The sequence below is a fragment of the Dama dama genome, chromosome 18 (assembly GCF_033118175.1).
Source record: "Dama dama isolate Ldn47 chromosome 18, ASM3311817v1, whole genome shotgun sequence".
Classification (NCBI taxonomy): domain Eukaryota; kingdom Metazoa; phylum Chordata; class Mammalia; order Artiodactyla; family Cervidae; genus Dama; species Dama dama.
The window spans coordinates 107,934,847-107,958,495 of record NC_083698.1 but is presented as its reverse complement, the minus strand read 5'-3'; the positions used below and the strand labels follow the sequence as shown (position 1 = coordinate 107,958,495).

General features: G+C 57.4%; 2 protein-coding genes across 2 annotated transcripts; both read left to right on the top strand.

The window, feature by feature from the left end:
- Window positions 1-867: 867 nt before the first annotated feature.
- LOC133072962 (histone H2B type 2-K1) lies at window positions 868-3,431 on the top strand. The gene is made up of 2 exons (XM_061166503.1): window positions 868-1,031; window positions 3,195-3,431. Exons 1-2 carry the CDS (start codon window positions 900-902, stop codon window positions 3,429-3,431), a joined length of 369 nt encoding a protein of 122 aa, XP_061022486.1. The 5' UTR covers window positions 868-899.
- A 2,030-nt stretch (window positions 3,432-5,461) lies between these two features.
- Window positions 5,462-21,894, top strand: IQCA1L (IQ motif containing with AAA domain 1 like). Its single transcript, XM_061166575.1, has 19 exons — window positions 5,462-5,472; window positions 6,190-6,517; window positions 7,774-7,893; window positions 8,178-8,363; window positions 10,976-11,047; window positions 12,424-12,629; window positions 13,328-13,412; window positions 13,837-13,959; window positions 14,113-14,188; window positions 14,540-14,646; window positions 17,343-17,426; window positions 17,522-17,580; window positions 18,282-18,364; window positions 18,529-18,636; window positions 19,249-19,448; window positions 19,909-19,995; window positions 20,240-20,417; window positions 21,141-21,379; window positions 21,790-21,894. The coding sequence occupies exons 1-19, from the start codon at window positions 5,462-5,464 to the stop codon at window positions 21,892-21,894; spliced, it is 2,457 nt and encodes an 818-aa protein (XP_061022558.1).
- The last annotated feature ends 1,755 nt before the right edge of the window (window positions 21,895-23,649 follow it).

The window sequence follows — 23,649 nt, the reverse complement described above, 5'->3', positions numbered from 1 at the left end:
AAATGCTATGGACAGAGGAGCCTGGCAGGCTACAGTCCATGGAGTTGCAGTCGGACATGACTGCACGCACAAACATGTCCTACCAGACCAGCTTCAAATCCCCGTTTGTTTCCTGAAGCCAGAGTTTTCTTCTTTTTTTAAATCAATTGTGTACTTCTGTAGCCTATCTTAAAAAAAAAAAAAAAAATACACACACACACACACACACACACACACACACACACACACACACACACACACACTAAGCTTTTTCCAAACTCTGTTCCACACACTTTTACCCTTTCACCCTTCCCTGATGGTTTCCAGCGAACCAGTCTTATCTCTCCAGCTGAACTGTAGGCCCTCAGAGAAGGGGGGAGGGGCTTCCCTGGTGGCTCTGATGGTAAAGAATCTGCCTGCAATGCAGAAGACCCGGGTTTGATCTCTGGGTCAGGAAGATGCCCTAGAGAAGGGCGACCCACTGCAGTGTTCTTGCCTGGAGAATTCCATGACTGAGGAACCTGGCAGGCTACAGTCCCTGGGGTCACAAAGTGAATGAATAACACTAGTACTTGGGGGGCGGTGCTGGGGGCCTTGTGTTATTCCGACGCTCTCCAGCACTCAGCCATCCATGCGAGCACACGGGTGACTTACATGTGTGTTATAAGAATTTTGGGAGATAGAAGGGTGGGGAAGGGGGCTGGTGGAGGCTTATTCAGAGAGAGAATCCTGGGGGCCGTGGAGAGGAAGGAGCAATTAGGCTCTTTCAGGATTAACGCAGAGCATGTTTTGAATTGGGTTGGGCCCGGCCCCGCCCCTGCGCCCAGGTGCTGGCCCCTAGCCCCTCCAGGTGGATGGGCAGCTGACCTCTTAAAAATTCGCCCAAGACGTGGGAGGAGGCCGCCGGGAAGACCAGGAGGATGAGCGCTGAGCACGGACAGCTGCAGCAGCCTGGGGGCCGGCGAGGCCGGAGTCCTGGGGACAAGAAGTCCAGAAGGCGCAGCCGGCGCAAAGAAACCTACTCGATGTACATCTACAAGGTGCTCAAGCAGGTGAGCGTGGGGGACCACCATGGGCGTGGGGCGGGGGCTGGCGAAAGCCTGGGAAGGGCCTGGATGGAGTTCAGGCCGGGGCACCGTTCACTCCCACACGGACCCCCCACGCCCCTCTTGTGGGGTCGCTCTTCATCTCAGAGGCCCCGGGGCCCGCTCAGTGTCCATCCTGCACCTGTGGGCAGAAGGCGGTTCAGACATGCTCCCACCCTGGTCCAGAGGCTACACAGGGCTCTGGGGCAGACAAAACAGTCACGTGGGACCTTAGGTGGGACAGTTTAAGTGAAGGAAGTACCCAGGAAACTGCAGGGCTGACGGTGATCAGGCGCCCAACGTGCGGGCCCAAACAAGAGGACTAGTTAGCTGTGGCTGGAGGGAGGAGTGGCTCCAGTGAACTGCGGTCTTGGGGGAGCTCCCCAGGTGGGCGGCGCTCCACCTTTGAGGGGCTGAGGGGTTGGTCCACCTTACAGATAAGGAACCTAAGGTACTAAGGGCTCAGTGGGGTGACTGGGTCACATGACCTGAGAGCAGTGGAGGTTACCCCAGCCCCCCAGCCCCGGCCAGCCCTGACTCTGGGTGAGCCCCAACCCTAACCCACACTCAGCCTCCCAGCGCACCTGTGAGGACCACCTACTCCTGGGACTCACACAGACACCAAAGGGCACCCATCCGCTGTGTCTGATGGACCCCGGGCACCTGGCCTCGAACGCTCTGCCCCGCTCAGCAGAGCTGGGCCCAGCAGTGAGCTGCCTGCGCTGGGTCTCCCCTCACCTGCCTGAGTCTCACCGCTGTGAGACCAGACCCCAGACATGGACCTTGTCTCCAGTCTGAAATCCCATAAGCTGAATCCAGTTTGAGTGACTGGACGGCTGGGGGTCTCCGGGAGCGCTCTCATGGGGTGGGCCCTGCACCCACGTGGACGGGCCAAAGGGCAGCAGGAGAGAAGACTCCGGGGTCCCGATGAAAGTGGGGTGGGAGCCCGTGTTAGTGGGCCCCCTGCAGCTTAGCCTAGCTTTTCGGCTTCAAAGTTGTGAGGGCAGCATTGGGGCAGGACTTGGCTCCCCGAAGAGAGCTGCTGAGCGGGTCCTCCCGGGTCGAGGGGGGGCCGCTGCCCCGATCACCTCGAGGGGAAGAGGATGTGATGACCAGGGTCCAGCTCAGGTTTCCCGCTGTCAGATCCGTGGCCCCCAGAGGCTGTGCGGAGAGGGAGCGGCCGGGCCAGAAGCCAGGGTGTTCGTTCACCTCCACCACTGGCCTGACATGTATGTCGGCAGTCACTTCCCTCCCACTTCGCAGAGAAACGGGCTTCCCGGGTGGCTCAGACGGTAAAGTGTCTGCCTGCAGCTCGGAAGACCCCGGGTCAGGAAGATCCCCTGGAGTAGAGTACTCTAGTACTCTTGCCTGGAAAATCCTATGGACGGAGGAGCCTGGTGGGCTACAGTTCATGGGGTCACAAAGAGTCGGACGCGACTGAACGACTTCACTTTACTTTTACTTTTTGCAGAGAAATGGTGTCTGCCTGCTCACGTGTTAGGATTGTTATAAGGTCCCTCCCGTTTGTTTTACTAGGGATCACCTAGTTCAAAAGCTGGTGTGACAGAAGAGGAAACAGGCTCAGAGGAAAGTGCCTCGTCTAAGGTCCCACAGGGACTCATGGGACAGCCCCAGATCCCCGTCTCCTCACTCCCAGTGTGCCATGGAGAGTGTGTCCTAGGTGGGCCCTTTCTAGAAAATAATCTGGTTAACGATCTACCAAGTTATGTGCACCAGCCCGCTAGGAACTTCTAGGAACAATCCAGCTTGCTCATACAAGTGTCCAATGTTCAAAGACATGTATTTATTATAAAACGATGTAATAGCAAAAAGTAAAGCACACCCCCTAAATGTCCATGAAGAGAGGGATGGTGATATAAACTATGATGCATCCATGGTACGAAACGCTGTGCAAATGCATTAATAGAAAAAGAAAGAAAAACAAAAAAGGCAGCATTCCTTATCTCTTGCAGTTGGGAGAAACTTTTTTTTAACTTGGATACAGTAGTAACCTGTCTGGCCTCTGGAAAGAGGGTGATGAGGTGGCTTTGTGGTCCCCAACTTGGGGGTGGGGCTTGTGGCATCAGGCAGAGCCCCCCTGTTAACAGACTGCTCCTGCTGCTTCCCCAGGTGCACCCCGACATCGGCATCTCCTCCAAGGCCATGAGCATCATGAACTCGTTCGTGAACGATCTGTTTGAGCGGCTGGCCGGTGAGGCCGCCCGGCTGGCCCAGTACTCGGGCCGAACCACACTGACGTCCCGGGAGGTCCAGACGGCTGTGCGTCTGCTGCTGCCTGGAGAGCTGGCCAAGCATGCTGTGTCCGAGGGCACCAAGGCCGTGACCAAGTACACCAGCTCCAAGTGACCCGGGGCCCGACCCTAATAAAGGCTGCACTGCTCTCCTGTGTGGTTCTGATTTCAAAAAAGGATGCGTGGAGGTGAGGTGTGGTGTGGGGCAGGGTGTCCCTACTTGTCATGCCCCCAAGATGGAAGAACACTTATGCATACTGCATACCTCTTAAAACTTGCATTCTGGGTGGGGCCCACGGGTGACATGTGACATTTTGTAAATGTACAGCATTCTTGTTCTTAGGTGAGATGAGGGACGACCTAGTCTGGGTTAGAATCCTGAGTCTGCCACTGGCTGTTTTCATCACGCCCTCTCTGGGCCTGAAATTCCACGTGCATCCCTCCTTTAGGACAGAGTTCTGTGAGGCCATTTCTAGAAGACTATTATTTTTGTCCTGTGCTGGGCACACGGGCTACACAGATCTACAAGATACAAAAACGAAGGCCCAAAGCTTCAAAGTAACCTACTGGGATCTCAAAGATGTTTTTATTTTCCCCTATGGTTTTCTTCCCCTTAATTTCAGAACAAGTTGGTGAGAATGTTTTTGAGACTCCTAACTTTTCTTCTCCCATTTTATTTTGGAAAAAAAAAGCAAAAATAGTACCATAACCACTTGTACATCCTGCACCTAGATTCACTACGTAACACATGACCACATTCTCCTTTTCTAATTCAGCCTCTGCTGCGGTGGAGTGAAGGGCTGGCTGGGATTGCGTGAACAGTCCAAAATCCTTTACGTTCCCTTTGTAACTTCAGGTTCATATATTGAAAAGGCTCGCTGTAACGATGGCTGAACTGTGACCCGACATATGTCATGCATGTTTCCTCCTCTGTCAAGCCTACAGTGGAGATGCCACATGGTGAGAACTAATTATCCACGCTTTTGTCCCACGGCAGGAAAAAGACTGGCTCAGGAGACCTAGCCCGGAAGCTCAGCTCCTCCCTACTCCCACTGTGTTTATCCTCCTCGCTACTCTAGGTGTGATTCACAGGCCAGCAGCTTCGGTAACACCCTGGGAGCTTGTTAGGAATGCAGAATCCCGGGCCCCAGCTCAGAGTGCTGAATGGGAATCTGCATTTCGGCAAGGTCCTTGGAAGCTCTAGGGACACGTGGATTCTCTCCCGATCCTCTTTGCCTCTGTCTCTCTCCCCCCGCACCGTCCTTTGCCCCCTGCCTTATATATTTATTCAGACGTTCCCCACTTGACAGTGAGCCAAAAGCTTACCCCAGCAGACCCGAGCCAGGCTGATACGCTTGGAATTTTCCAAAAAATGTCCTCGCGAGCCTGAAGCAGTGATGGGGAAACCCCCAGAGAGCTCAAAAGGAGCCCCAAACCACCACTGAGTCCCACCCACTACTCCTTGCAGCGTCATTCTTTTACACAGGTACGGCTCACTCGAACCACGTGAACTGAGGTCAGACCCCAGGGGAACAGGCGTGTTTGTGCTCATGTAAAGGGGGAAGCATGGGGACGTCCCTGGTGATCCAGTGGGTAGGACTCTGCGCTTTCACTGCCGTGTGCCTGGGTTCAGTTCCTGGTTGGGGAACTAAGATTCCACAAGCCGCGTGAACCCAGGCCTACCAAGCCCAACTCCTGCCCCTTTGCCCCTGCGGTGCAGTCATACACGAGTGTTGGGAGGCTGGGCCTGGTCTCCAGCCAAGAGGACAGCTGGACGAACACCTTTAGGACTAACAACCACCCAGAGCCTCACAGTCTACAGGGTGACGTCAAACAAAGCCCATTCTTTCATTTAATCCTCGCAAGGGAAGTAGCTGCAGCTGACCCGGCTGTCCGCCCTGGCCAAGGCTTGCTACAAGGGAGCCCACACCCTCTGGCATGCCACCTCCAGGGTGTCCTCTGAGATAAACGCCCCCAATCCTGTACCTGCACCCCCGCCCCTCACAGCCTTAGAACTTTGAGACAATGGGACAGAACCCTTAAAACTGGGCTATTCTGGCTTTGTGGAGCGGAGTCCGGGTGGAACCACAGGCATTCTGTGGATTCCAGGACCGGCTCATAAAGTTCAGAGTAGAGTTGGGCACCATGTCGGAGGCGTGAGTGAAGGAGGGGAGAGCCAAGGGCATGGCACCTCCCTGGTCCTGCAGCCAGGCAGCTGGGGACAAGGCCGGTGTGGGGGGGGGGCGGCGCTCCTGAGGGCTGGCCCCACCTCGACCCCAAACACTTACACAGCCACCCTGGCCGCTCCTGCCTGTGCTCAGGTTTCCCTCAGGCTACTGATTCCAGAACAGTCCCTCCGTGCAGTACCCTTCTCTACAGTTCACCCTCACCCCCACTTCCAGCCCACCATCTTAGACCTTTGCAACATTGCTGGGGCTCCCTCCAGCCTGGAGGGACCAGCCACAGGCTCCAAAAGGCCCCTCCCTTGGCAGGAGGCCCTCAGGGCGGTGCCCATTCGCCACCCTCCTTGCTCCTCCCTGGGTGGGCTCCAGCCCCAGGAGCCCCCGTCCCTCAGCTTCTAAGCCTCAGGGGGTCTCACTGGGGCCACCATCTCAGTTCCCTGAAGGCCTCTCCCTTCCTGGGACTCCCCCTCGGGGCCATGAGTCTCCTTAGCATCACACCTTCTGGGACCTTGAATTCAGGTCTTCAGGCGCCTCAAGGGACCCCACCCCTCCCCCTCCGCCCTTGTTCTTCTGAGGCTCAAGGTGCCCCCTGCCGGCCCCCCTCCCCGCCTTGAGGCTCAGGGCGCCCCCTTCTCGCCCCCTTCCCCGTCCTTTGAGACTCAGGGCGCCCCCTGCCGGCACCCCCCCTAGAGCTTACCAGCGCCTCTGGGACTCCTCCCACCTGATCTTGGAAGAGCTGCTGGACCAGGAGTCGCTGCTGGGGGAAGCTGTTCCCGACCGCGAGCGGCAGTCCTTCCGGTACCGGCTCTCCTCGCTCTATCTGTACTACCTGGGGCTGCTGCGCCGCTTCGACACCCTCTACGACCAGATGGTGCAGCCGCAGAAGCGGCGGCTGCTGCGGCGGCTGCTGGACAGTGTGGCCTGCCGCGTGCTGGAGCTCAAAGACGATCTGGTTCGCGCCGACCTGTGTGAGACCCACTGCCTGGACCAAGTGCTGCAGGACTTAAAGCTCACCCCGGTGCGCGGGCTGCTCAAGCACTGCGCCCACCCCAGCTCGGGGGGCGGGGAGCTGGGGGGAGGGCTAGCCTTGATCTTCCCCTCCTTGTGGAAGCAAACCAAGCCCCAGCCAGCTGGGAGGAGGGGTGGCCTTGACTTTCCTCGGACACCGCGGGCCTTGGGGCATCCTTGCAGATGCAAGGGAAGGCGGGCAGGGCAGATCGGACGATGGGGTTTGGGAAGTTCACGCACTGTAGTTAGGAGGTGTGACTTCCCTGGTTGTCTAGCAGTTGAGAGTCTGCCTGCCAATGCAGGGGACACGGGTTCAATCCCTGCTTTGGGAAGATTCCACATGCCATGTGGCAGCTGAGCCCATGAGCCACCAGGACTGAGCCTAGAGCCTGAGCTCCCCAAGAGAAGCTACCGCAATGAGAAGCCTGTGCACCCCCAACTAGAGAGTAACCCCCATTTGCAACAAGAGAAAGCCTGTGTGCAACAACAAAGACCTAGCACAGCCAAAAATAAATAAATAAATCTAAAAAAAAAAAGTACTTAAGGGTGGCTGGGGAGTCAGGCTGGAAGCTCTGTCTGGCTCGGAGGAGCCACGAACCCCATTGCAGGGGATTACTGGAAAGGGTCCCCTGGAGGCTTGTTCCTCAAAGTGTGGTCCGCAGACCAGCAGCATCAGCATCACCTAGGAGCTTGTTAGAGATGCAGAATCTCTGGCTGCACCCCAAACCACTACCCTGCCTCTGTGTTTTCACAAGACCCTCAGGGGATGTCTGTGCATCAGCAAGTCCCAGGGCACAGCGCTTCTGCACTGGCCTCCAGCCCACCCCGCGGTCAGGGCTCCCTGTTCCACGTCTAAGGTGGACTCAAAGTTTCCCCTACTAGCTGCCTGAGACCCAGCTGTGGACTTGAAAAAACAGACCTTCTCCAGGCCCTGCCATTCTGATGTGGTTGCCCAGGGAGGGCCTAGGAGCCTGCATTTTAAGAGTTTGGGTCCCAGTTGATTCAGATGTACAGCTAGGACTGGGACCACTGCCCATTACCTACCCCGATCCTTCAGAATCCAACTCTAGCCACGTGATAGGGTCAAAGGACGAGGGGAATGAGTCTTGGGGTGATCTGCCCAAAGTCTGTACATTTCGCACCCTGGAGCTCTAGGATGGAGGAAGCCAGCCCCAGGGGTATGTATGCAGCTGAAAGCAGTAATGGGTTGGCCAAGAGGGTCTGGAGTTTTATTCCCAACTCTTCTTCTCCTGTGTTGCCCCAAAGGCAGATCTGGAGGTTCCGATTCCCAAGTATTTCGAGCTGGAGCAGTCCAGCATCCTGAAGGACCGTGAACGCATGCTGGTGGAGCTGCTGTCCAGATTGAAGCCGGAGATCTCAGAGGGGGTGAGTCAGGGAGACACCGCCCGCCCTGGGACAGAGCTCCCTGCTTCAGGACGCGGAGGCCCCGTCCTGCCCTCCACCACCTTGGAGAGCGCTCTGGGTAATCCTGGCCCCCTCACGGCTGCGCTGTGCTCCTCGTAACCTTCCCACACCAAGGCAGAGACACACGACTTGGACACCTCACTGCCCTGTAACATACCCCCAGCGTGTTTTTGGGGAACTGGTCTCCCAGCTGGAGATGGCAAACCCTCCCTCGTTTCCTCCCCCTTTGCTCCTGCTGTGGCCAGAGCTTTCCAATGTTAAGCCGGACTGAGGCCATAATCCTACTGCAAAAGGCAGAGCGGGCCAGGCAAGGCAGACTCCGGGCCACCTTCATGCGGGAGATTCGGAAAGAGGAGGAGCGAGACCGGAAGATTCGGGAGGAAGGTCGGTTCAAGTTCAGTCAGGATGAAGCAGCCATCACCATACAGAAGGTAAAAACCCCCCACCCCCCACACCAGGCACCCTGGAGGAAAGTCACCTCCTCTAGGAAGCCTTCCTGGCTCAGCAATTGATGACAGAAACACAGGTGCTTGGATTCTGCTGCCCCACAACTAGATGTTAAACTAGGGACCTTCACTGGTAATAAACATGTATCTTATTCATTATGTGTTCTCCATCTCCCCCAAAAGACTTGAAGTGGGATGCCATGAAAGTCCCTCAAACAGAAGGATAATTAAAATCAGAGGAGAAAGGAAATACTCTGGCAGTCCAGTGGTGAGGACTCCTCATTCTCACTGCCAAGGACCTGAGTTTGATCCCTGTTCAGGGAACTAAAATTCCACAAGCCACATGGTGCAGCCAAAAATTTTAAAAATAACAATAATAAATAAAAATTTAAAATTAGGGGAGAAAGATCCATAATGCAGCAGCAGAACAGAGCAGACGATCATCCCAAAAACTTGTAAGACGGTGAAAAATTAGTCACAAAAAATTTTCCGGCCTACTATATCCTTTTGCTTTTCTGTCTATTCATTTTATGAATTTTTGAGAGTTTGATATTGAAAGTGAGTGAAGTGAAGTCGCTCAGTCGTGTCCGACTCTTTGCGACACCATGGACTATAGCCCGCCAGGTTTCTCTGTCCATGGAATCTTCCAGGCAAGGATACTAGAGTGGGTGCCATTTCCTTCTCCAGGGGATATTCCTGACTCAGGGATCAAACCTGGGTCTCCCGCACTGCAGGCAGACACTTGACCGTCTGAGCCACCAGGGAAGCTCCAGCTAAAAATCTTAGTTTATCTACTTAAAAAAAATAGTTGTAATATGTAGTGGAACCATATGTAACTCTCTTCTGTATTTCCCAAGTCTCCTGTAAATGCTATCATTCTGTCATAACTGAAAAAATAAAAAAGAAAGGCAAAGAAATGAATCATGAATTGTAGCCTGAGCCTCCGGGCAGCTGAGGCAAAAGGAAGCACGATGAAGAATATGGAGTCTGAGAATTGATGACTCCAGGTGTCTTCGGGGTCTGGGCCGCCCGAGGTCACCCTTTCATCACACGCCCTCCCACCTCACTACAGAACACCCAGCTCCATCTCTAGGTGCCGCCCCCCATGCCGCCCCACTGTCCTGGGGGGCGTGCCTCCCCTCTGTCTCGTGGCAGCCCTGCGGATTTCCCCCCAGGTGCTGCTAAGCCGGCTCACAGGGGGGCAGTGCTTACCTGCTTGATAAGATGGGAGGCGCCCTAGAGAACGCCTCTAGGGCAGGAAGGCCCAGGACTGCTGACCTGGGGCTGCTGGAGCTTTCTCTCTTAAGTCAGGCTCCTCTCCCATCTTCTATCAAGTCCTAGAGCCTCAAAAACTTCTGTTCCCCAGCCCAATACAGGAGACTTAGAACTTCTCCCCCCAAACCCAGAGCAAACCAGCCAACTAGCAGACAGCGGCCCTGAGAACAGACGTCCCCTCCAACCGAGATAGATTTTCAGATTGCAGGGAGTCTTGGGCTGGGGTGCTGTGCATCCGGTTCCCAGGTCTAGCTGCCCCAGGAGTGAACAGGGGGTCCTCGCCCTCGGGGCTCACTGAAACAAGCCTTTGGAGAAGGAGGGTCAGCCCCAAACCTGGAGCATCCTCCCCCAACCCAAAAGTCAAAGCGAGTCCTTTTGTCCCTGTCTCCGGACATCGAGGGTATGGAAACACTGCATCCCAGGTCCCGGGTTCCCCACTGCCCTCATCAGAGGGGAGACTGTGTGAGGCCCTTAGTTATCAGGGGTCTTTCGTGTGCTCGTCATGGGAGCAGGAAGACAAAGCCAGGACAGGAGCCTGCACACAAAACCTGCCCACTGAGGCTCTGTCTCAGTCAAACTACCAGGCGAGGCACTGGCCCTGCCTCCCTCTTTTCTCCTCCCCAGGGCACTGGGTTGTCCACAGGCCCAAGAGTAGCCGGGAGAGGAGTCCTGGGTGAGGAGTCAGGAAACCAGGCCTTGGTCTCGGCTCTGTGCCGAACGGCCCTGGGACCTGGGAGAGGCCATGTCCCATCTCTGGCTTCAGTTTCCCTGTGACATGTAGGAATTAATTAGGGGAGCTGCATGGCCTCAACAGCACCCAGGTCTATGGGCCTGGGTGGAAACAAGCTTTTACTCTAGATGCTGTAAGTATGCTGAAAAGTGAGAGTGGAGAGGGCTTCTCAGAGGAGGTAGAATCTGAACTCTGATTTGTGCCTCAAAAGATACAGCAGATTAGGGACTTCCCTAGTGGTCCATTGGCTAAGACCCTGCATTCCCAATGCAAGAGGCCCAGGTTTGATCCCCGGTCAGGGAACTAGATCCCATGTGCTGCAACTAAGAGTTCACCTGCCACAACTAAGAAAATAAATATTTTTAAAGGCAGGTTAGAAGGTGGAGATGAGACGGAGGGAATTCCTGGGGGTTTCTGAGAGTGCCGGGCATCTGGGTGCAGACTGGCCCCACCCTGTCTGGGCTATCTCTGCTCAGGGGTCAGTGGCCAGTGATCTGTATCCTAGAGGTGCCCTCCCCAGAGCTCTGCCCCCTACCCTGCATCCCAGCAGAAAGGCAGTGTGGAGAGTGTCCAGGCCCATGTGTCCCCCCAGGTGTGGAAGGGTTACCTGCAGAGGAAACGCACTCAGCAGGACCGGCAAACCGAGATGGAGTTCATCGGCATGGTGAGCGTCCCGCCTCCAGCCCTGTGCACACCTCCCTCCACCGAGGACTGGGGAAGGGGGGTCTGGGGACCTTGGTGGAGGGTCAGCAGAAAGCCACTGCCAAGCCACGTCCCTTCCCGCTGCCCCCCTCCCTCCCAGAGCCCTTTGAAAGGAAGTCACACATGGGGTGGGGAGAGGGACAGTGGATCAGGGCATCCTGTCCCCTGGCCCATGATGGAGCTGGCAGGAGAGGCTGCAGGGGGTGGGCCCGGCAGCGGCACGAGGCCAGTTCCCAGGGCCAGTGGGTTTCCTGCAGCCTCTGTGAGAAGCACGTGGGGGGCCCAGTTGGGATGAGGACACACCCCCTTCACCCCAGAGCCTTTGGAGGCGGGGCACAGGCTCCCCTCTTGCTCTGGGATCCCCGGCTCCCTCCTCTCCTCTGCCCTGCAGGCAGAATGACTAAGTGTGAACTGGGTGACAGGGGCATGAATGTGCGTGGAGGGTGGGGGAGAGGAGCATGGGCAGGAAGGGGTGAGGGTGCAGGCAGGGAAGACAGACCCGAGCCCGCTGCTCTGCGGTGGTCGGCCCCCAGCTGGTTTCTGCTGACTTAGGAGAGGAAGCCACCACGGAGTGAGGTTCTGAGATCCCTGGGAGGGCGCTTGGCCCTGGGCAGAGCCGCAAAAGCTTGGCCTATAAGGGGAGATTGGAGGGGGGACTGGGATGGGGTGCTGGGGTTCGGGGCAGAAGGATTGGAGACCAGGGCTGGGATAGCCGCTCCGAGGAGGCTGGGGGCTTCAGAAGGAGGGAGGCACTGGGTGGCCCCACGTGGGAGCGGAGGTCGGAGCTCGCTGATGACATGGGCAGCCGGACCCCAGGAGACCAGGGCTGGGTCGGGTCTTGGTGGGGGGGGGTGGGGGTGGGGGCAGGGGGCCATGGCACGACTGGTGGGTGAGGAATGAGCCCGGGCGCCCGGGCCCATCAACAGTGTGAGCTCAGCGTTTTCAGTAATTGTCTCTGCGCAGAGTGATATTTAAAATACATTTGGGAGCCAATGAGGCGGGAAAGTGGCTGCGGAGCGGCTGCCAACACGGGCGCTGGGCGTGGGGGTGGGGCTGGGGCCGGAGGCTGGGGGGAGGAGGGGCACGGGTGCTGGGGGAGCGGGCGGGCTTGGGCTTGGGGGGGGCGGGGGCAGCCCGGATGCATCTAGCAAACTCATTATCAGAGTGATTTACACAGACGAGTTTCAGGCTCCAAACACAATTTCTCCTGATGCAGTCAAGCCCTGTTGTTCCGCGTGGGTGTGTGTGCGCGGAGCTCTGTGCGGGGATGGGGGGGGCGGTTGCTGGGGCGCCCCACTCCCACCCCTGAGCCCCTCGCCTCCCGGTCCACGTCCCCAGCTCCCCTCGGCCAGCCCGGCGGACCCCGTGGGCGCCACGTCCCAGGCCAGCCTCGGGGCGGATGTGCGCAGGCTCCGGCAGACGGAGAAAGAGGAGGAGTTCCAGCTGGCCGTGGTGAAGGCCCACGACCACCTCAGGGAGCTGGAGGGGCCCGACATGAAGGAGAAGATGAAGGAGCAGATCCGACAGTGGTTCATTGAGTGCCAGTCAGTGTCCGCAGCCTCCGCAGACCCGCCCCCTCCCCCACCACGGACCCCCCCCCCCTTGCCCTCCTCACCCCACCCTGGCTTAGCCCCGAACCCCTGACATGCTGCTGACGCACTGGGTGTAAATTCGGGGCCCCCAGCCTAAGGGAACAGCTCCACACACGACTTCCTGCTTCCCCAGATGGCAGAGAAAATGGCAGAATAAGATGGGAAAGTGTCCAGGGACACTCCCTACTCTATTCTGTAAGGATCCACTCCCTCCCTCTCTCCCTCTGTCTTCCTTGTCCTTCATCTTTCTCCATCGTCCTCTCCATCCATCCACCCATCCACGCATCCATCCACCTGACCGTCCATGCATCCATCTGTCCACCCCTCTGTCCATCCACCCATCTATCTAGCCATCCATCATCCATTTATCCTTCTGTTCCTCTGCCCATGTGTCCATCCATGCATCCATCCACCCACCCATCCATCCACCTATCCATCCACCCATCCGTCCATCCACCCATCTGTCCATCCATCCATGCATCCATCCCCCATCTGTCCACCCATCCATCATCCATTTATCCTTCTGTTCCTCCACCCATCTGTCCATCCATCCACCTATCCATCCACCCATCTACCCATCTGTCCATCCACCTTTCCGTCCACCCATCCTTCCATCCATCCATCTCTCCGACCATCTTATGTCCATTTAGTGCCCTCACCGGCCGATTCCCTGATTATCCGGACGAGTCTTTAGGTGGATCCTCCCTGATCTTTGCAGACAAGACTCCAGAACAGGTACCCCGGAGGTGGGAATAGAGGCCTTTCTGTGTTAGGTGGAATCTGAGGTTAGAGAGAGTAACCTGCATGTCAGCTGAGGGTGGCGGGGGCTGGGGGAGAGGACGCAGATGTGGTGGAGGAGGGGGTCCCCAGAAGGAGCTGGAGGAGGCCCCCTTGGTCAGAGAGAGGCAACATGTCTGATGAGAGCACTGTGACTCCAGGTCCCCACCTCCATGGAGACTCCTGGGGAGAGCAGCAGCTCTGAGCAAGCACCCACCCGCTCAGTTGAGCCCCTTTCTTCCTGGACCCTCAGCGCCTGGATCCCACCAGTGACACGAGGCCTTGGGAATCCTGGGTCTATCCCTAGCTCATGCCCCGGGGTTCTCTGGCTTGTATCAACCCCCTCGGTCTTCCACGAAGCATCTTCCTGTGTCTGTCACAGGTGAGGATGGAACTGGAGGTGCAAGTCCAGGAGAACAAAAAAAAGGAGCAAGAGAAAAACAAGGAGAAAGAAAAGGAGGGAAAAGAGAAAAAGAAGAAGAAGGGAGAAAAGACCAAGAAGGGAGTAAGGCACCGCCTGGAGCCACGGACCAAGGGGGCAGGGGCACGGAGTCTCAGAGAATTCCCAGCGGGAGGTGGGTCTGGGAGGATCAGGACCAGATGCCCGGAGGTGATGCGCGGAGGTGAGGGCTTCGAGCGGAGGATGTCTCTGTTCTAGGAAGCAGACACGATGCTTAGGGCACTGCCTTCCAGATCCATCCCTGCAATTAACGCCGGCCACAAGGAGTACACGAGTGAGCGCAGGGGGGCGGTCAGGCCTGTGGGCTCTTGGGATGACCTTGGTCCCCGGGAGAGTGGGCCCGTGCCACGTGTGGGGGGCTTGGGGACGTGGGGGTGACAGCCGAGGGGAAAAAGCCAAGGAGGAGAGGGATGTGAGGTGTGCTCCCTGGGCTTTGGGTCTGAATCCTGTGGCCACAGGTCTTGGGATCAGGCCTCGCTCTGCGGTCTGGGTGGAAGTGCCAGGCAGCTCGGTGAGAGGAGAGCCGGGCCAGCGTGTGTGCATGCACCTGTGAGCGTCTGTGTGCACATGAGTGTGAGTGTGTGTGTACCTCTGGATCCTGGACACACAACCCCTGCACCGGCAGATCTGTGGAAGAACCGATTTGACAGCCTCTTTCCCAGCCAGAGTTTTGACTCCGAGACCCTCAAGATAGAACAGAGGAAAGACGTGGAACAGGAGATCCGCATACAGGTGAGTGTTCCTGCGGGACCCCCAAGGATCAGGCTCCATCCTTGCTTCCCACCACCCCCGGCCCGCCAGCCTCTGCAGCACCCTGCCTCTAGGCACCACCTGCCCGGCCTAGTCCTGGCTCCGTCTGGGTGCATCTTGGTCCCTGGGGTCCTCTGACGCAGCCCTGAGGGAGAGGGTCATGAGGGGCTCTGCACCAGGGTCATACCCACCGTCCTCTACCCACCCTGTGCCACCCACCTTGGGAGCATTGGATCACACAATCTTTCCAACAACGTGTGAGACAGGCGCCTTGATTTTCTTGACATCACAGGTGAGGAAACAGGCTGAGAGGTCACGAAATTGCTCAAGGTCACGCAGACTATTTAATTTATTTGGCCTCATTGGATCTTAGTTGCAGCCCTTGAGACGTCTCGTTGCAGCGTGGACTCTCTAGTTGTGGGTGGGGGTCAGTAGTTGTGGGCCACAGCCTAGTTGCTCTGTGGCATGCGGGATCTTCGTTCTCTGATCAGGGATTGAACCTGCGTCCCCTGCATTGCAAGACAGATTCTTAGCCACGGGACCAGCAGGGAAGTCCCCCACGCAGACTTTAAACAGTGGATCTGGGGCTTGAGCTGAAGGCAAAGGAGAAAACGATATATATACCCATTTGAATGCAGAGTTCCAAAGGATAGCAAGGAGAGATAAGAAAACCTTCCTCAGTGAACAATGCAAAGAAATATAGGAAAACAATAGAATGGGAAAGACTAGAGATCTCTTCAAGAAAATTAGAGATACCAAGGGAACATTTCATGCAGAGATGGGCACAATAAAGGACAGAAATGGTATGGACCTAACAGAAGCAGAAGAGATTAAGAAGAGGTGGCAAGAATATACAGAAGAACCATACAAAAAAGATCTTCATGACCCAGATAACCACGATGGTGTGATCACTCACCTAGAGCCAGACATCCTGGAATGCGAAGTCAAGTGGGCCTTAGGAAGTGTCACTTTAAACAAAGCTGGTGGAGGTGATGGAATTCCAGTTGAGCTACTTCATATCCTAAAAGATGATGCTGTGAAAGTGCTGCACTCAATATGCCAGCAAATTTGGAAAACTTAGCAGTGGCCGCAGGACTGGAAAAGGTCAGTTTTCATTCCAATCCCAAAGAAAGGCAATGCCAAAGAATGCTCAAACTACCACAAATTGCACTCATCTCACACACTAACAAAGTAATGCTCAAAATTCTCCAAGCTAGGCTTCAACAGTATGTGAACTATGAACTTCTAGATGTTCAAGCTGGATTTAGAAAAGGCAGAGGAACCAGAGATTAAATTGCTCATATCCACTGGATCATTGAAAAAGCAAGAGTTCCAGAAAAACATCTACTTTTGCTTTATTGACTACACCAAAGTGTTTGACTGTGTGGATCACAGCAACCTATGCAAAATTCTTCAAGAGACGGTAACACCAGGCCATCTGACCTGCCTCCTGAGAAACCTGTATGCAGGTCAAGAAGCAACAGTTAGCACTGGACATGGAAGAACAGAGTGGTTTCAAATAGGAAAAGGAGTACGTCAAGGCTGGATGTTGTCACCCTGTTTATTTAACTTACATGCAGAGTACATCATGAGAAATGCCGGACTGGAAGATGCACAAGCTGGAATCAAGATTGCCGGGAGAAATATCAATAACCTCAGATATGCAGATGATACCACCCTTATGGCAGAAAGTGAAGAAGAACTAAAAAGCCTCTTAATGAAAGTGAAAGAGGAGAGTCAAAAAGTTGGCTTAAAGCTCAACATTCAGAAAACAGATCATAGCATCTGGTCCCATCACTTCATGCAAATAAATGGGGAAACAAGGGAAACAGTGAGAGACTTTATTTTTGGGGGCTCCAAAATCACTGCAGATGGTGACCACAGCCATGAAATTAAAAGACACTCCTTGGAAGAAAAGTTATGACCAACCTAGACAGCATATTAAAAAGCAGAGACATTACTTTGCCAACAAAGGTCCATCTAGTCAAAGCTATGATTTTTCCAGTAGTCATGTATGGATGTGAGAGTTGGACTATAAAGAAAGCTGAGCATTGAAAAATCGATGCTTTTGAACTGTGGTGTTGGAGAAGACTCTTGAAAGTCCCTTGGACTGCAAGGAGATCCAACCAGTCCATCGTAAAGGAGATCAGTCCTGGGTGTTCATTGGAAGGACTGATGCTAAAGCTGAAGCTCCAATACTTTGGCCACCTGGTGGGAAGAACTGACTCTTGGGAAAGACCCTGATGCTGGGGAAGATTGAAGGTGGGAGGAGAAGGGGATGACAGAGGATGCAATGGTTGGATGGCATCACTGACTCGAAGGACATGAGTTTGAGTAAACTCCGGGAGCTGGTGATGGACAGGGAGGCTTGGCGTGCTGCAGTCCATGAGGTCGCAAAGAGTTGGACACGACTGAACTGAACTGAACTGGGACTTGAACTGAAAGCTGACTGGCTTCATCCTCGGAGCTTCTACCCACGCGAATGCCAGGCTCAAGCATGAGCAAGATGTGGGTCAGGGTTGGGACATTCCTAAAGAACCCTCCACCCCCACCAGCTGCCATTGCTGGGCTGGGCTGGATCTTCCCTGAGGGGCCCCCTGACCCCGACCTCATCCTCAGCCTCCTACTTGTCCTCTCCAAGCCCTGGTCACCCCATCACACCCCCTGCTGGCCCCCAGGTGGATGATCTGATGCGTCAGGAGCTGAAGAACCTGAGGCTGGCCGTGGACAGGGAGGAGACAAGACCCATGAAGCCTCCGAAGGCAAGACGAGGGGCTGGGGCTGAAACAAGGCAGGGCGCTCAGGCGGGGGAGGCAAGGAACAGAAGACCACTGCCTGTGTGTTTGCTTTCTACCAGAAGAAGGCGGGCAAGAAACCCGGGAAGAAGAAGAAGGAAAAAGACCTGACCCCAGACAGGTAGCAGAACCCGCACTTCACTGGGGGTGGTGGAGCGAGCCCTCGTCCAGGACAGATCTGACTTTGGGGCCTGGCTCTGTGGCTGTGTGACCTGGGGGAAATCACTTAACCTCTCTGAGTCCCTGCCCCGCCAGACTCATGGGAGAGCCGTGAGGATGAACTCAAGCACAAGAAAGTGCTGTGAAAGTGGAGATTCAGGATGAGGTGTGAGCAGAGCATTGTTCCAAACGCTCCCTGCTTCCCGTGTCTCCTTCCTTCCCCACTTGCCCACCACCCCTGGGCATCCCAGTCTGGGGCGTCGGAGGCCTTGCCAGTGGTCCCCTTCTACTCACTCCTGGTGATGCGAGCACGCTGGTGCCAGCTGCGTTCATGGCCAGCTCCGCCCCTCAGCCTCCCGAGTGCCTGTACATCTTCCATGTGGTTTCTAGGAAGAGGCCAGGTGTCACCCACGTTGGGTCTCAGAGGGCGCTGATCCTTTCTCACACGCCACTCAAACCCCGGGGCACCCGGCTGGGGTACGCTGCCGTCTGGGCCAGCGGGCCAGCGTCGTGCCTTCCGATGTTGCCTGACCGCAGGAAGGTGGACAGGACGCCGCTGGCGAGTCCCCCTTGCCCCCGCTGCTCCTGCCTGCAGCACTGCCCCCACCAAACTGTGTCCCTTCGCTTTTGTCCCGGGCGCCCCCCTGCGCCATGCTCTGCCAGGCCCATGGACTCCCTGTTTGAAGAGCTCGTCGTCTTAGGCCTTCTAAAGAAGAGCGAGACAGTGCCTTTGAAAGACTACGTTGGTGAGACCTCCCCCCAGCGCCTGCCCCCTGGGCTGGACTGAGGAGCAGTTCCCCTGGCCATGGCCATGCCCAAAGCCAACTGCCACCCCTGCCGTGACCCTTCTCCCCATGTGCCCTGCCCCAGCGGCTGCCGCTCACTGGCTGCGCCCCCCTCCCCACCCCAGGTGACTGCCTCTATCTCGGATCGGCCCTGAACTTGGCAAACAAGCTGCCTATGCCCTCCCTGGCTGACATCCGGCAGAACGTGGCCTTGTACGCGATTCTGCGGCTCGGTGAGAGGCCTGGCGGGGCCGCGGGGCGGGCGGCCCAGGCAGGTGTATCCATCAGGGGCTTGGGACACGTGTCGGGCTCCCCCCATGCCTTCCTCGGGGCCCCCCCCCCGGAGGTCACACCCTGAAGCCAGGCAGGCCCTTGACCTGCTGAGGACCCCACATTTCCAGCCCCTCACTCAGCCCTGAGCAATCTCCCCTAGTCTGTCCTGTTCCTAGAAGACCAGCCCCCCACCCCCTGATACACACCAGAGCCTGGATCTTTCTGAAGGGCTTTGTCACACACCCTTTAATTCCATTCCTTCAAAATCCAGGAGTGGAAACAGGTGGGATGGAAAGAAGAAAGGCACTGGGAGGAGGGAGGCTCTCTTCTGAACACCCCTCTCTCCCCCCCAGGCCCCCCCTTCCCATGTAGCCCTTTGGAATTAGGCTTGCCAAACCATTAGGCGCCATCCAGGCTGCCTCTCCCGGGGGCATTGCCCAGACCCTGGGGCAGAAGAGTGCAGCCGTGACCTGACCCTAGTCTTGCCCAGCCTGGGGCCCCTGACCTCCCCTGACTCAATGTCTCCACCCCCGGCCCCCTGCCAGCTCCTAGCCCCCTGTCTTCTCTCTCAGGCTCCCCAGATATACACTCCATGGCTCCCCTCATCCGCTCCATCCTCCTGGTGGGCCCCTCCGGTATGGGCAAGAAGATGCTGGTGAAGGCCGTGTGCACGGAGACCGGTGCCAACCTTTTCGACCTGTCGCCAGAGAACCTGCAGGGCAAATACCCTGGCAAGACTGGGGTGCAGATGCTGGTGCACGTTGTCTTTAAGGTCTGGGAGTCTCCTGACGGCATCTTGAGTTCTCAGACTGTGACAGCAGAGCTGGGTGGGCTCGGCGGGGGGATGCGGGGTCACCCAGCTGCCCAGGTGGTGTCGTTTCAGGAGCTGGTGAGGTCTCCCCACCAGTCAGTCCCTGCTGGGAGTGTGTGGATTCCCGAAGCCCCAGTGATGGGGGAGGTGGGAAGGAAGTGGGAGGCAGGGAAGTTTCTTCTCTTGGCAGAGATGAAGCTGAACACATAGCCCCCACCCCGTACCGACACCGCCCCCCTGGGGAGGGCAGGGACTCTGATGTGATGGGTGTTGGAAGGGCGCAGAGGTGGGGCTGGCAGGATGTGGGAACGGAGCCGGCCACTGACTAAGGACGGCCCTGACCCTGGGTTTGACCAGATGGGGAGGGGACCCTTCCCCCAAGGATGTCTGACCTCGGGCTTCTATTCTCTGATGCATCCAGGTGGCTCGGTACCTACAGCCCTCTGTGATCTGGATTGGGAATGCGGAGAAGACTTTCTATAAGCGGGTCCCCAAAGATGAGGAGGAGGTGGGCAGAGCCCGTGGGCAGGGCTGGATGTGTTCATGTCACTCCAGACCTCACCCGCCACGTGGCCTCAGACGAGTCCTCCTGCCTTACTTCGTTATCCTTAAAGCAGGACCAACAGCCCCTCCTGTCTGCCCACCCCCACCCCCCACCGCGGTCCTTGTGAGGATGAGCTCTGTGAATTAGAAGCCCGTATGATGTCCCTGGTCCCCACCCCTCCCCTCCCTCCCCACCTTTCCCGGAACAGATGGACCCGAAGCGAATAAAGAAGGACCTCACCAAGGCCCTGCGGCTGCTGAGTCCCGGGGACCGCGTGATGCTGATTGGGACCACCGACCAGCCACAGGTGGCCGAGATGAAGGGCCTTTGCCACACCTACGAACGAATCCTTCTCCTGCCTCGGCCCGATTACGCCTCTCGCTATGGTAAGGCCCCTTGAGACTGCGTGGACTGCAGCCCGCCAGGCTCCTCCGTCCGTGGGCTTCTCCAGGCCAGGATGCTGGAGTGGGTAGCCCTGCCCTCCTCCAGGGGATCTTCCCGACCCAGGACTTCCCTGGTAGCTCAGACGGTAAAAGAATCTGCCTGCAATGCAGGAGGTGCAGGTTTGATCCCTGGGTTGGGAAGATTCCCCTGGAGAAGGGAATGGCAGCCCACTCCAGTATTCTTGCCTGGAGAATCCCACGGACAGAGGAGCCTGGCAGGCTACAGTCTCCATGGGGTCGCACAGAGTCGGATATGACGGAGCGACTAATATTTTTTCACTTTTTTCACGGTGAGGCCGGGGAATGTGGGGTCAGGTCAGAGAAGGGGTCGAGGGACTGCCCTTGCCAAAGCTCCCCGCTTCCCCCATCGGCCCCTGCTCTGAGTCCTGACCTCCACTCCAGGTGCTCTGGAGGGATGGCTAGACAAGCCACCCTGGGGCCTGGGGTCTGGGGCCTGGTGTGCCCGTGTAGACACGGGCGGGCCACTCAAGTCCTCGGAGTCTCAGTTGCCGTGTTAAGTGGGAGGAAGATCCTTATCTCCCTGGGAGGAGGGGCGCTGCTGGATGCTGGGCGGCCCTCCAGAAGCACAGAGCTCCTCTGCAGACACGGAGGTGCCCACTGCCTCTCTCTGCCCCGTGTGCCCCCACCTCCCCACACCGCACGCAGTGCTCTGGAGGCATATGATCGAGGCCCAGGGAGCCAAGGGGACCCAGCACCTGGACATCAGCGCCCTGGCCAAGGTGTCCGACGGCTACACGGCTGGCTGCATCCTCCAAGCCATCCAGGCGGTGCTGACCGAGCGGCGGCTCCTGCAGCTATCCAGGCGGCCCCTCCTGACCTCAGAGTTCCTGGGGCCCCTGGCGAAGCTGGACCCGGTGTACCGGGAGGAGGAGGAGTCCCTGAAGGTGAGGCTTTGAAGGGGGGGGCAGGGCCAACAGCAGTGGGGGAGTCAGCCCTCTGAAGCCCACCCCCCAGGCCCATAGTGCACTTTGGACCCCTCCGTCTGCTCCCCAGGGAGCTCAGAAGGGAAGGACTCGTGGGCAGGGCCAGCTGGGCACCTGCAGCCACTGACCCCGGGGATGGCTGGGGGAGGACCAGGGGCTGCAAGGCAGGGAGGAGGCCTCTCGCCCCTGACCGTGGCCCAGAGTATCTGGTGATGTGTGAGGGAAACCAGGGCTCTGGCAGGAACTCTAGGACCCCAGAGGAGAGCAGAGGACCTGCGCGCGGAGGACTCAGATCCATCGGAAGGGAAGGGCGAGGTCAGCCAGCAGAGCCGAGAGTCCGACCCATTGCCTTCACCCTTCCTGCAACCCAGGACTGGTACTTCAAGACCCCGCTGGGCAAGAAGAAGATGAAATTTCTCAAGGACCAGGATGCTGCTGAGGAAGCCAAGGCAAAGGAGAAGAAGAAGAGGAAGTGAAGCTGAGGCTGGGGTGCCTGAGATTAGGAGCAAGACGGGTGGGGCCCCACGGGCCAGGAGGGGGCTGGGGTGGAGCAGAGGTATAAATGGCTGGACGGCTCGGGGACCTGCTCTCTTTGTCCATTTCCGTGCTTCCTGCCCCTTGCTCTGTGCCCCTGCCCGGCTCAGGCTTGTTCCACTTCGTACCCACCCTCTCCCCACCCCTGGCCCGGCCGCTCACAAGCCAGCTCCGCTCTGCTTCCCAGACCCCTCTGACCCGCGCCTGGTGTCTTCACCCACTGTCATTCGCCACCCGCGACCTGGCTCCCCAGCTCTCCCCCTCTCCGAGGTGTTTCTGTGCGTGCCCAGTCGCTTCGGTCGTGTCCGACCCTCTGTGACCCCGTGGAATGGAGCCCACCAGGCTCCTCTGTCCACGGGATTCTCCAAGCAAGAATATACCGGAGTGGGTTGCCATTCCCTGCTACAGGGGAATCTTCCCGACCCAGGGATTGAACCTGTGTCTCTGATGTCTCCCGCATTGGCAGGCGAGCTCTTTAGTACTAGGGCCATCTGGGAAGCCAGAGGTGTTTAAGGGAGAAAAGTAGGAAAAGGAGAAAAAGGTCTAGAGTAAGTATAGGAAAAAAAAAAAAAGCCGGAGCGTGGGGCCAGCGGACCCCGGCTGCAACCTGAGAGGTCTCGCGTGGTCCTTCCCTGTCTCTGGGCCTCAGTTTCCTTCTTCAGTGAAGTGAGGAGTGGTTGGATCTCCAAGGTCCCTTCTATTCTAGGGTTTATTTCTACAGGAGTGCCTCTGGGGCAGCAGTGGATCGGAGTAGAGGAGAGGGGAGAAGGCGGTAGGGAAAGGCAGGCACCCGTGGGCCGGGCGAGGGCTGTGGGCAGACCCAGCATCTTCGCTGAGGGGTCTCCACCCGTCTTCTGTACACCACCCCTCCCGTTCCCCACCTGCCGGAGCTCTGCACTCCTTCCTGTGACCCTCGGTGGTGGGGGTGGGCAATGAAAGGGACGCAGCCTCCTGCCCCTGGCAGAAGGCCACCTGCGGGCTTCGAGGGGGACCCTAGGGAGCTGGGGATGACCATGCCACTGAGTGCTGGGAGCCCCAGGGTGATCGCCGAAAATGCCGTGTAAGGATCATGTGAATAAACGTGAAAGCGTGTGGCCCGTGTCATGAGAGCCAATGGAGGTGAGACAGCTGGACTGGCCTGAGAGGGTCCTGTGCTGGGCAGGGGGCCCCCCGGGAGGCTGATTTCGAGTTTCCTTTCTCCCTTCCCCCCTTTTCATCTCACCCAGGGGAAGTGGTCTCTTTATCCTAAGGTACCCCCAATGGACAGAGGACTTCCTCCTCGATTTCCAGCTAGCAATGGCATGGGAGACCCCCGGGGTCACCCAGGGAGATGCGGGTCAGCGCCAAGCTGGGCTGCCCGTGGACCGAGCCCTCTGCCCCAGCGCGGAGCACCCGTGCTAGGGACTCCTCACAGAAGGGGAGGTGTTCTCTGCCATTTGCTGGAGACCCCTAGCTTGCGTTTGAGAGTGGGAAGTCACGGGGGTAGTTGGTGACATTCGGAAGGCAGGGACCCCTCTCGCCCTGCCTCTGGGGCCAGAGCCTGGGCTGCTGGAGGCCGGCGCTGCGAAGCACAGGACAGATGAGGAAGGCTGAGAGACAGCAGCTTGGGATCAACCCCCACCCGACCCCTGCAACACGGAGTCACACCTTGGCCACAGCACCCCCCCCCACACCCCCACCCCGGGGCTCCATTTCCC